Source organism: Talpa europaea, assembly GCF_964194135.1.
Source record: "Talpa europaea genome assembly, chromosome: 12".
NCBI lineage: Eukaryota > Metazoa > Chordata > Mammalia > Eulipotyphla > Talpidae > Talpa > Talpa europaea.
The window spans coordinates 101602549-101614223 of record NC_140079.1 but is presented as its reverse complement, the minus strand read 5'-3'; the positions used below and the strand labels follow the sequence as shown (position 1 = coordinate 101614223).

At 61.8% G+C, this 11675-nt stretch overlaps 1 protein-coding gene across 1 annotated transcript in view; it reads left to right on the top strand.

Moving 5' to 3' along the window:
• Positions 1–202: 202 nt before the first annotated feature.
• Positions 203–11675, top strand: part of LOC311181814 (CREB-binding protein-like) — a gene marked incomplete at both ends in the record, with an annotated part of 37887 nt that continues 26414 nt past the window's right edge. The window contains 8 exon segments of the mRNA XM_084250255.1: positions 203–333; positions 1772–2019; positions 3529–3586; positions 3781–3960; positions 4965–5082; positions 5578–5701; positions 8539–8666; positions 10169–10253. Coding sequence (XP_084106381.1) covers positions 203–333; positions 1772–2019; positions 3529–3586; positions 3781–3960; positions 4965–5082; positions 5578–5701; positions 8539–8666; positions 10169–10253 — 1072 coding nt within the window.

The window sequence follows — 11675 nt, the reverse complement described above, 5'->3', positions numbered from 1 at the left end:
CAGCTCTCCAGACGCAGGTGACCAGAGACCTGCCCCGGGGCACGATGGTTTACTTGGGCAGCTGGTGGGGTTCAAACATCAAAGCTGACTCAATGGCAGCAAAGTTCACTCAGGCGCCGGCCCAAGTGCTCCCCGGGTCTAACGCGTTTCACCCTCACTGCGATGCTGTTTGGCAGGATCGTCCCTTCTTTCCAGAACGAGAATGAGGGAGGACCCGACCGAGGCTTTCCAGCGGCCCAACCCCAGTGTGGTCCCGAGCGTGGACTCTCTCGCTGGTTACCTGTGCCCCGCGGGGCTCGACGCCGAGGCGGCCCAGATGCTGCTGCTCCGAAGGTGCGGCCGCGCGTGTGAACCGGGCGATGATCTCTGAGCTGGTGACTGCGGAGAGCCTGGTGCCTTCGGGGCGAGAAGTGGGTGGTGGGAGGGCAGAGGTCAGGGAGGGCCCCCCAGGGCAGGCTCAGCCCACGGAAGGGGCCCCAGTGGGAGCCGGGGCAGCTCCGGGACGCGGGGTCCGCGCCGCCGCGCACGCACCTGCCCCAGACCGCGCCCTGCAGCGGCGGGGACGGACCCCGGGGGCGGGTCTCCGGGACGGGGTCCCCGGGTCCGGCCGGGCTCCCTACCTGCCGGCGGGCGCGCGGCGGACAAGGCGTGAACGGCGGGTGCCCCGCGCGCCGGGGGCCGCCGGGGCCCGACCCCGCCGCGCCCCGCGGCTCCCCGACCTCGCTCCCCGGCGGCCCCGGCGCCCCCGACGCCGGGCGGGAGGCGCGCGAGGAAGGCGCTGCTCCCGCAGGCGGGCGGGGAGGTGGGGGGCGGCCGGACGGCCCCTCCCGGCGCCGACTCCCGCCCCACAGCGCGGCCCGGCCCGGCCCCTCCTACCTCAGGCGCCGCCGCGGCAGCGTCTCAACGGAGAGCCCCGCGCCTGCGCCTGCGCCGCACCGGAAGCTCGCGCAAGCGCAGGGAGGTCCGGGAAACTCGCGCAGGCGCAGGGCGGCCCCGGAAACTCGCGGCTTCCCATCCTGCCCCGCGCGGGCAGGGCGTTTCCGGAAGGGGCCGCGGGCGGCGTCTGCTCGGCTCCGAGGCGCGGCGAGAAGTGCCGCCGCCGCCGTGGCCCGAGGGTAGGTTCTGACCCGGTTCCCCCACGGACGGAGTGTTCGCGGGCTCGGGGGCGGCTGTGGAGCCGACGCGGCCTGGGCGGGAGGGGGTGGAGCGGCGGCCGCGCGTGCCTCGGAGCGGGCGCCTCGGTGGCCGCCCCGGGAGGGACGCGGGAGCCGGGGCGGCTGTGTGTGTGGCGGGCGGGGCGGGGGGGCTCGAGGGTTGACTCGGGAGCACCGCGACCCACTCGGCACCTCCTGCCGGTGCCGGGAGCCCGAGGCCCTGGGAGGCGGTGGTGGGAAGGATGCCCCCAGGTCACCCCAGGGGTGGCTGGGGACCCCCGAAGAGCCAAACCCTCCCCTGGTCGTGTGCTGCCGCCCCCGGAGCTGACTTCTGACCGCGGGTCCGAGCAGAGTTTCAGTCCTTTCTGTTGTGGGGTCTGTTGCCTTCTAAGACGGAAGCTTGAGCGTCTCCAGCTTCTCCATAGGGCTGCACGGGACGGGCTGGAGTCAGGTCCTCGGGCGCAGCTCCTGGCCAGCAGCGGGTCTCGCCCGCCTGTCTCTCCCCCTGTCGGTGCGATTCCACCTGCTTCTTGCTGGGTTGTGAGTCACTCCTGGGCTTCTTGCTGTTACTGACCTTTTTTTTTTTTTTTTTTTTTCTTTTTTCTTTTTTGTCTGTCTGTTGTTGTAGCTATCCTGGGGTCTCCTGCTAGTGGAATTCAGAACACAATTGGTTCTGTAGGCACAGGCCAACAGAACGCCACTTCTTTAAGTAACCCAAACCCCATAGACCCCAGCTCCATGCAGCGGGCCTCCACTGCCCTGGGACTCCCCTACCTGAACCAGCCGCAGCCGCAGCCTCAGGTTCCCGGCCAGCAACCAGCACAGCCTCAAACTCACCAGCAGATGAGGACTCTCAACCCCTTGGGTAGGTGAAGGAACTCTGGAGAACTCCATGGCCCCAGATGCAGCCATGGGAATGACGTGTCTTCCTGAAACCCAAGGCTGCTTTCAGCCATTGTTTTTACTCTACATTCAAGTTGCTATGTCGCACGTGTTACGGCAGACGTGTCATGGTACCTTTTAAGTGGTTGAAAAGGCAGGAGTGTCTGATGCAGGGGAAAAGTTCCAGGCCTGGGGGAAGAGTAACATTTGAGATGAATCAATGTCTGTTGCTCCTTGTGCTGCTTCTGGACAGCTGTCTTGAGGGAGTTCATATGGCTCAAGCTGAAGCTCGCAGTTCAGAGCCCTGTTTGTGCCTCTGGTCTAGACCCTCACCAGGCTGTTTACTTGACGAGCACTTGTGGGTGGTCTGCCAGTCTTCCCACTGCTTCTCGGTGTCACCTCAGTCCATTATTTGCCAATGTTGGCGCATCTGTTCATGTGGAGCCACGATTCCCTTGCCGTGTGCACATACTGTTTTTTCAAAATTTTTCTTTAAATTGGGCCTCCCTGGTGGTGCAGGGATTGAAGACAGCGCTATCAAGCTGTCCATAGCCACTGTAGCACGAGCTTTATCCCCGGCCAGGGAGCTGACCCACAGGGCAAGGCAGACCTCTCCTGTCTCCCCGCGCTCCCCTCAGCAGTGAGTCTCAGTACATCTGCCTGTTCTGCTCCCCACTCTGTCTCTGAATCCTCTCACCCCCCACCTCTGGCCTGCACCCCGGTTTTTGAATGCATAAATAAATAAATATTTAAAAAAATTTTTTTTCTTTGACCCAGTCTTTTGAAGCTTAGGCTTAAGCAAGCAGTGGTGTCCATCAAACCAACAAAAGGATGTTGTGCTAATTACGTCCCTTTTCTAATAGGATAAGTGTTTTACCTTTTCAAATGACCTGTTAAACTCACTTCATTTGTTGCTTTCTTGGGTAACAGCTGCCATAATGAACACCTAAGGTCTACCGGCCAGGAGCCGGGGTTGCAGTCCTACGACCTGACCTCTGACCTGACCCCATGCCTGTTGATGGTGTGACTTGGGATGAGACTGTTAACCTCTCTGAGTCTCAGCTTTTTCTTACTTTAAAATGAATACTGTAGGCACCTTGATCTTTTCTGCACTTAATTTCTATGATTTTATTTTCTAATACGGAAAAATAAAAAGCCACACAATGGCTCATGGCATGATGGTGATGAAACCAGCATTAAAAATCTGAAACTGTAGAAGGGTTACTTCTAATTGTACCCACAGTCATAGAGTGTACTTAAATAGCCAGTAGCTGTATTAAAAGTGCCTCCTTTGGGTTAGAAGGACAGCGGCCAGGGGTCTGCAGCTGGGCTGTACAAGTGGCCATTGCCGGAGCCAGGACTCCGGAGCGCTTCTGATCCATCTCGCGGTAGCTCCTCAGGGCCCCTGCGCTGGCAGCTTACCTGCTGCTGAAACTTTGAAGCATATTTTCTCATTCAGGAGTTGGTTGACTTCTTTCTTTCTGTCTTAAAGGAAATAACCCAATGAACATTCCAGCAGGAGGAATAATAACCGATCAGCAGCCACCAAAGTAAGCCCATTTCTCAGCCTTCTCCTCTCTGCATGCCAGCTGCACGGGCCTGGGCTGGTAACCACAAAACCCTGTGGTGCCTAACATGTGGCAGATGAGAATAGTCTGAGCGGGGTGGTGGGGGAAATGTTTTTACCTGTAAACGTGGGGCAGACCGTAGATCACACAGGTGCATTCGCACTCGAGTCCCTCAGTGGACAGAGGGCGCGTCCTGGTCTCTCCCATAGCCCGCTGACGAGTGACGGCTCCAGCTCCGGAAACATCGGCGACCTCAGCACTGTACCCACAGCGGCACCTCCTTCCAGCACTGGCGTCCGCAAGGGCTGGCACGAACACGTCACTCAGGACCTGCGGAGCCACCTCGTGCACAAACTGTACGTGCAGCGCCGCCACCCAGGCGGGACGCAGGCACTTGTGCTGGCGGTTCTCTCACGGGTCTGCCTGACTCACTCCTGAGGGGTCCTGTAGGTGGTAGTGCCGTAGAAGCTGACGAGAGACCCGTCTGGTTTAGGGGGTTGTAGCTACTGCTACAGGCCAGAGAATCCGTGGCCTTGCGGGGGTCATCAGAACGTTTGCGACTGCCCTGAGCTGTATGGCCCATGGCTCAGTGGCCAGGACCCCTGCGCATTCTCTTTTTTAATCATAATCATAATTTTTTAAATTAATTTATTTATACAAGCACTAGGTACAGTCAGAAGCGCAGGAGGGTGAGAGAATTCACCAGAGCCAGAGCGGGGAGCAGAGCAGGCAGAAGGACCGAAGTACACTGCTGAGGGGAGCAGCGGGCGGCAGGAGAGGTCTGCGCGCCATGTGGGACCCTCCTCCGGTGGCCGGGGAGCAGCCGGGGATCGAACCGGCGCCGCAGAGGCTGCGGGCAGCTTCGCAACCTAGCGCTCAACCGCTGCGCCACTGGGGAGGCCCTCTTACAACTCAAGATACAGTTGGGGAGATCCTGAGAATCGGAAGAGGCCGGGCCCGGGCGCAGAGGATCTGCTGTGCCGCTGTGCAGCCGCTCAGCTCACAGCCACTGACGTTGAGCTGATGGTAAATTTAATCGATTCCACTGGAGGTTTCTTTTTCCCTTTCACTATTTCCACTCATCTTTTGGTATAGTTTAAAAGTGAGGGATTTGAAAAACGTCATGCTTGAGTTGACTCGGCGTGTAGTTATTAACATCAGAATATTCTGGGAGACCAGCAGGTCAGTGTTGTCTCCGGAGAGCGGCTTCGCTGTGTGCACGGTAGGCAGGCAGGGTGAGGGGCTTCTCACGACACTGAGTTACCCCTTAGAAGGCGATCGGTTTCTTCTCTTTCTCTGTCACGTGTGAAATGACAAGGTGTGGATTGAAAGTCAGTTAATGGAGTTGTTGTCCTTCCAGTGTGCAAGCCGTCTTCCCCACGCCTGACCCCGCAGCCCTGAAGGATCCCCGCATGAAGAACCTGGTCGCCTACGCAAAGAAGATGGAGGGGAAGGCGTACGAGTCTGCCAACAGCAGGGTAGGTCTTCGCAAGACTGCAGCCCCCATACACACACCTACAGAGGATGCAGCTCTGTAGGTGGGGCTCTGCAGAGGGGGCTCTGCCTGTCGGGTAGGCAGTGTCTCCTAGAGGGAGACTCCTCAGAGGACACCTGAGAGCCGGCCAATCTTGCATGGAGAATGCTGCTGCAGGCAGGCAGGCGGCACCGTGACTCAGTCACAGGCATGCCTTAGTGGACGCGGTTCCTGCTGCCCCTGCTGTGTCAGCGCCAGTGTCAGTGAACAGGGAGAGGTTCCGATATGGAACGAAATGTCACATGCTACGTGGCGCCAACTCAGAAACTCCATGATTCCACTGGCGTTTCACAAGATTCTGGGCCTGTGATGTATCGGACGTGTTGAGCACTTCACCATGACAGTGTTCTCGATGAGGAAAGCTTATTAGTTTGTCAGAAGATGTAAACTTTCTTTTTATATAGTTTTCACAATTTCATATGGATTTGGTCTTTTTCAGGATGAATACTATCACTTACTAGCAGAGAAAATCTACAAGATACAAAAAGAACTAGAAGAAAAGCGGAGGGAGCGTCTACGCAATCGGGGCATCTTGGGCAACCCGCCGGCCCTACCAGCCCATGGTGGCTAGCCCCCTGCGGTGCCGCAGCACAGCCGGTGATTCCTCCAAGTAAAAGACTCCTTGTCTTCTGCCAGTCTTCCAAGCTAAGATTCCCACTGCTGGTCAGGGGTCACTTTAAATAACCACTTTTTTTTTTCTGCCATTTTATATGGACCCATGCCCTTGCCGGTGAACCGCATGCAGGTATCTCCAGGTATTTACTGCCATGACTCCCTTCTGCAGAGGGGGCCTAGCTGCCCCAGCCAGGTAAGACACTGGCAAGCAGCTAAGAGAAGGGTCTCACCCTGTGGGGCGGAAGTTTAAAGAGCTTCACACCGTGGAGCTAAAGATTTCTTGTGCCTCACACCGTGGGGCTGAAGATTAAACATCCCTTTGTTTTTTTGTTCTTGGTCATAATAGAAATAATTTCTCAGAATACACATTGGGCAATAATTTATACATATAAGAATATTGTAAGTACATGGTATGGAAAATTATTTGTTTAAAAGTTGAACATTGAAAAAGTTAAACACTGAATAATTTGGCCTATTTGACAGTGGGAAATAATTATTGTGCAAGGGCATGTCTGATAAGCAACCCAGAGCTGCTCATAATAATGTTCCTCATATGAAGTTCTGTAGAGAAGCCTTGCAACGAATCATGAAGTTGATTACGCTAGGAGTTTCTGAGTAACAGGAAAAAGTTCTAATACGTGGTTACCGGGAAGCAACTGGTCTCCAGCTGAAATAACGCATCTAAGTTTTAATTATCTCTTAACTTTTAAGGTCGTTTCTTCTCATAAAAACACATGGGCGACAGAATGTGGGAAAGGAATGTACTGATTGTTTTATTTTGCTTCTGTGCTTAAGATGATGCAACCCCGTGGCTGGCCTTAAACATATAAATAAAGACTGGCTGACACCCTCAGCAGGAGAAGCTTGCACCAAACTGAGAGTGTTTTGTATCTGCCTTACCTCCCCTTCCCTCCAGCCCTTAAGAAAGTTTGGGGTAGGGCCTCCCTGGTGGCGCAGCGGTTGAGCGCTGGGTTGCGAAGCTGCCCTCAGCCTCTGCGTTGCCGGTTCGATCCCCGGCTGCTCCCCGGCCACCGGAGGAGGGTCCCACATGGCGCGCAGACCTCTCCTGCCGCCCGCTGCTCCCCTCAGCAGTGTCCTTCGGTCCTTCTGCCTGCTCTGCTCCCCGCTCTGGCTCTGGTGAATTCTCTCACCCTCCCGCGCTTCTGACTGTACCCAGTGCTTGTGTAAATAAATAAATAAATCTTTAAAAAAAAAAAGGGAAAGAGAAGAACAAGTATCGGCAAAGAGTGGAGCCATCACAGCGCTTATAAGATCCACTGCACAGAGCTGGGGGAGGAGGCTTCAAACAACTACAAACCGTATTGACACATGGGCCAGCAACTGCCCTTCTGAGTAAATACCCAAAATAATTGAGAACGGGCTAGTAAAGAGATACTTGTACGCCCATTACTGTGAACTGAATGTTCGTGTCCCCCTAAAACTGGTATGTTGAACCCTAACACCCACTGTGATGGGGTTAAGGGTTGGCGCCATGGGGTGATGGGTCATGATAGTGAGGTCTTCGTGACTAGGATGAGGCCCTTATACCCCTTCCACGATGAGAGACTGTAGCGAGAGGGGGCAGCAGGCCCTCCGGACACTGAATCTGCCTGCACCTTCCCAGCCTCCAGAGCCTGGTGAGGGACACGTCCCTGTTGGTCGCCAGGCGGGCAGTACCGCAGCTCCGACAGACTAAGACAAAGCAAGGTGGGAAGAGATACACTTGCACATTCAAGTGCACAGCAGCGTTATTCACAGTAGCCAGAAGGCGGAAGTGGGTGAGTGGACACACAGATGTGGTAGAGCAACACCATGGAACGTTACGCGGCCTTAAAAAGGAAGGAGATTCTGACACCTGCTGCACATGGATGAGCCTAGAAGTAGATGGTCGGGGCCAAGGGCTGAGGGGTGGGGAACGGGAGCTCGTGCTTAGTAGGGACAGCTCCTGTTTGGGAAGATGAAAACTTCTGGAGATGATGGTGGTGGCTTATCAACACCGAGACTGTGCGTAGGATTACAGAGCCACACACTGACAAATAGCTGAAATGGCCAATTTTCTCTTATGTATGTTTTAACAAAAAAAACAAAAACAAAAACAAACATTGAACGCCAAGAAGAGATTTCCAAAGGAATCGTGCCATATGCCACTCTCATGTGAGGTGTCTCCACACGCAGACAGTGGACAGTGGCGATGGGCTGTGCACATTATATGAACCACACCAATGTGTCACTTTGGAGGGGGTCAAATGTCCGCAGGTGTCGGTAGTTTTGTTTGATTTGACGTCATAAAAATACACATCTTGTCAGGGGATGCTGGGCACCAACTCTGGGAAAGTGGGGACTTTGGGGGAGGGAAGTGGGGTGCAGCTTCAGTTCTCTCTGATACGTTATTTCAGAGCCAAGATCTGAAGCTGAAGTGACAAAGTGTGAACATTGCCCATCTTAGCAGACATGGCAGTGGGACGTGCGGGCGCGTCTGCTGGCCTGATCTAAGGGGCCCTGATGGAGACCCGGGGTGACCTGAGTGTTGTCCTCTGTGGGGTGGGGACCTGGAGCTGCCTCAGGCCAGAGCCCCCCTGTCTCAGTAGCCCGGAGGCCTCTGACTCAGGGGAGTTTGACAACGTCATTCATTCCTTAAATTTTATAAACCTGCTTCTTGAGGGACACAGATTCAGGGTGAGAGGGACCCGGAGCACACGGGTACAGAAGCTGTGGCCCGTCGTCCTCTGGCTCCACACTCCCCGCCCTCCTGTGACTCTCAGATGCGTCTGTGTGTGACTTCCAGGGCCTGCTGCTTGGCTTCCTCGAATATACAGGGACGTCTCTTTCTTCTTTGCCCAAGAGAGCAGCACAGTGGTCAGGCCACCCCCCGCCCAGGAGAACCTCAAGTGTTACTTGATGGATGAGAAGAGGGTGACACGGAGGGCAGTGTGCCCTCACAGAGCCGTGCCCACGAGTGCCTGGAGCCCTGCAGAGGCCGGAGGGCTTCCCGGAGTGGGTGGCGTTGACGCTGGGTCTTGCAGGACAGTGGGATAAAAAGGCCGGAATGAGGAGCCCTTCCAAGCGACTGAGGGGAGCAGTGGAAAGCGGAAGGGACAGACGGGGGCCCGGCTCGAGAGACTGAACAGCATGAACAGGAGAAAGAGGAGAGACAGGGAGCGACACCCCGAGGCCATCACCCTCTTGGACACACGCGTTGAACAGACCCCACACATGGGCTTTTCTTAAAGCTACATAAATGTGTGTGTGTGATTTTTCTTTTCCTGCTGCGGGAGCGACGTGTTTAGACAGAGTTAACCCGGTGCTGCGTGGGGAGAACGTGGAGCCCAAGGGGCACCTCGGGGCGAAGCTGCGGTGAGGCAAGCGGCGCTGCGGGAGGAGGCCCGGGAGGAGGCCCCGAGAGCCCAGGGAGCCCAGGCGAGGGAGGAGGGAGGCGTCGGCGCTGACTCAGGTTCTGGCTCAGGAAACAGGGTGCTGGTGAGACCTTCCAGAGAGGGGCCTCCTCATGACAGCGCAGCTAGATTTGGGGGGCAGACACGAACTGAGAGGCGGACCCCTCGGGTTTTGCTGGAACTGTCCGCGGGGAGTGGCCGCGCGAGTCGGGCTCCCGGGGCCCCACATGGACTGGAGCAATGGGGGGCTGTCGAGGCCCCGCGCCCGGGCTGGGGGCGCCCCGGGCTGAGGGCCCCGCTCCGTCTGCCCAGGCCGGGCGCTCAGCGCCTCCCGCGGGGGGTGTCCGGCCCGGGGCCCCGAAGAGTCGGGCGGGCGCGGGGCCGCGAGGCTGGTGTCGGGGTTCCCGCTGGCCCCGCCGCTTCCCGCCTCAGTTTCCCCCGCCCGCCCCGAGGGCTCCGCAGCCGCCGCGGCCGCCGCCCGTCGCCGGGCTCGGGGGGCGGAGGGCCCGGCCGGGCCGCCGGGGGCGCGGGGAGCCGGAGCCGTCGGCGTCGCCCCGGGGGGCCGGGCGTGGGGGGGGGGAGGCCCGACCGGAGGTGACTCCGCGCCTCGGAGCCCGGCCCGCGGCCCCGGCCCTCGCGGGGCCCCGCCCGCGCCGCCCCGTCGCCGTCCGGACAAAGGGGGCGCCCGGGGCGGGCGCCCGGAGCCGCGCCGGCCGGGCCCCGTCCCCGCCGCCCCACGCCCGACGCCCGGCGGCCGCGCCTTCGGCCCCTCGGCCCGAGCGCGCTCGGCTGTTTCCGGCGCGGCCGGCGCAGGTGGAGGGGGCGGGGCGGGGCCGTGCGTGGTGACGCCGCGGGGGGTGACGCACCGGCGTGCCCCGCCCCCCCTCCCCGTTAGGGCTGTGGAAAGAGAAGAGAAACTTGTTGGTTCTTTCACTTGAGCGTCGGCCCCGCCGCTCCCGCCCCGCCCGCCCCGCCCGCCGCTCCCGGCCCGCCCGCCCCGCCCGCCGCTCGGCTCCCGGGAAGATGGCCGAGAACTTGCTGGACGGGCCGCCCAACCCCAAGCGGGCCAAGCTCGGCTCGCCCGGCTTCGCGGCGGCTGACGGCGCAGGTGAGCTGACAGCGGGGGGGCGGGGGCGCCCCGGCCCCGCCAACTCCCCGAAAGTTGCCGGGACGCGCCGCGCCGGGGTCCGCCCCGGGGCTCCGCCGGCGGGTGGCGCGGCCGCGGCTCGGCCCGGGGCAGGTGCGGGCAGGGCCGGCCGGGGTGCGGGCAGGGCCGGCCGGGGTGCGGGCAGCGCCGGGGTGCGGGCAGGGCCGGGGTGCGGGCAGGGCCGGCCGGGGTGCGGGCAGGGCCGGGGTGCGGGCAGGGCCGGGGTGCGGGCAGGGCCGGCCGGGGTGCGGGCAGGGCCGGGGTGCGGGCAGGGCCGGGGTGCGGGCAGGGCCGGCCGGGGTGCGGGGAGGGCCGGGGTGCGGGCAGGGCGGGGGTGCGGGCAGGGCGGGGGTGCGGGCAGGGCGGGGGTGCGGGCAGGGCCGGCCGGGGTGCGGGCAGGGCCGGGGTGCGGGCAGGGCCGGGGTGCGGGCAGGGCCGGCCGGGGTGCGGGCAGGGCCGGGGTGCGGGCAGGGCGGGGGTGCGGGCAGGGCGGGGGTGCGGGCAGGGCCGGGGTGCGGGCAGGGCGGGGGTGCGGGCAGGGCGGGGGTGCGGGCAGGGCCGGGGTGCGGGCATGGCGGGGGTGCGGGGAGGGCCGGGGTGCGGGCAGGGCCGGCCGGGGTGCGGGCAGCGCCGGGGTGCGGGCAGGTGGGGTGCGGGCAGGGCGGGGGTGCGGGCAGGTGGGGTGCGGGCAGGGCCGGGGTGCGGGCAGGTGGGGTGCGGGCAGGTGGGGTGCGGGCAGGTGGGGTGCGGGCAGGTGGGGTGCGGGCAGGGCGGGGGTGCGGGCAGGGCGGGGGTGCGGGCAGGGCGGGGGTGCGGGCAGGTGGGGAGCGGGCAGGTGGGGTGCGGGCAGGTGGGGTGCGGGCCGGTGGGGTGCGGGCCGGGAAGCTGGCGCCCCAGGGTGCCCGGGCCGCGGGGCGCGGAGGCGCGGCGAGCGAGGGCGAGGCTGACCGGAGGGGCTGAGGAGCCGGACGCCCGGCCCGCGTCCTTATTTTGCTCTTCCTCCCCTCCCGTCCCCGCGCCGCCCTCCCCGGTCTCCGCGCCTCCCGCCCTCGCCCCGCGCGCCCTCGCGGCTCCGCCGCCCGCGCCGCCCCGGCTCGCGGCGTTTCGGGGTCTCCGGCAGCAAAACGGCGAAGCGAGAGTTCAGTCCTGGCGCCCGCGCCGCGCGGGCTCCGGGCGGGCGGCTGGGCCGCGGGCGTCGCCGGAAGGCGCTGAGGAGCCGGCGCGGCCGGGCGGGAGGGGCTGGGGCGGCGGCCGCGGCCCCGCTGGGTCGGGCCGGGGCGGAAGGCGCGGGCGCCTCGGTGGCCGCCCCGGGAGGGACGCGGGAGCCGGGGCGGCTGTGTGTGTGGCGGGCGGGGCGGGGGGTTTCGAGGGTTGACTCGGGAG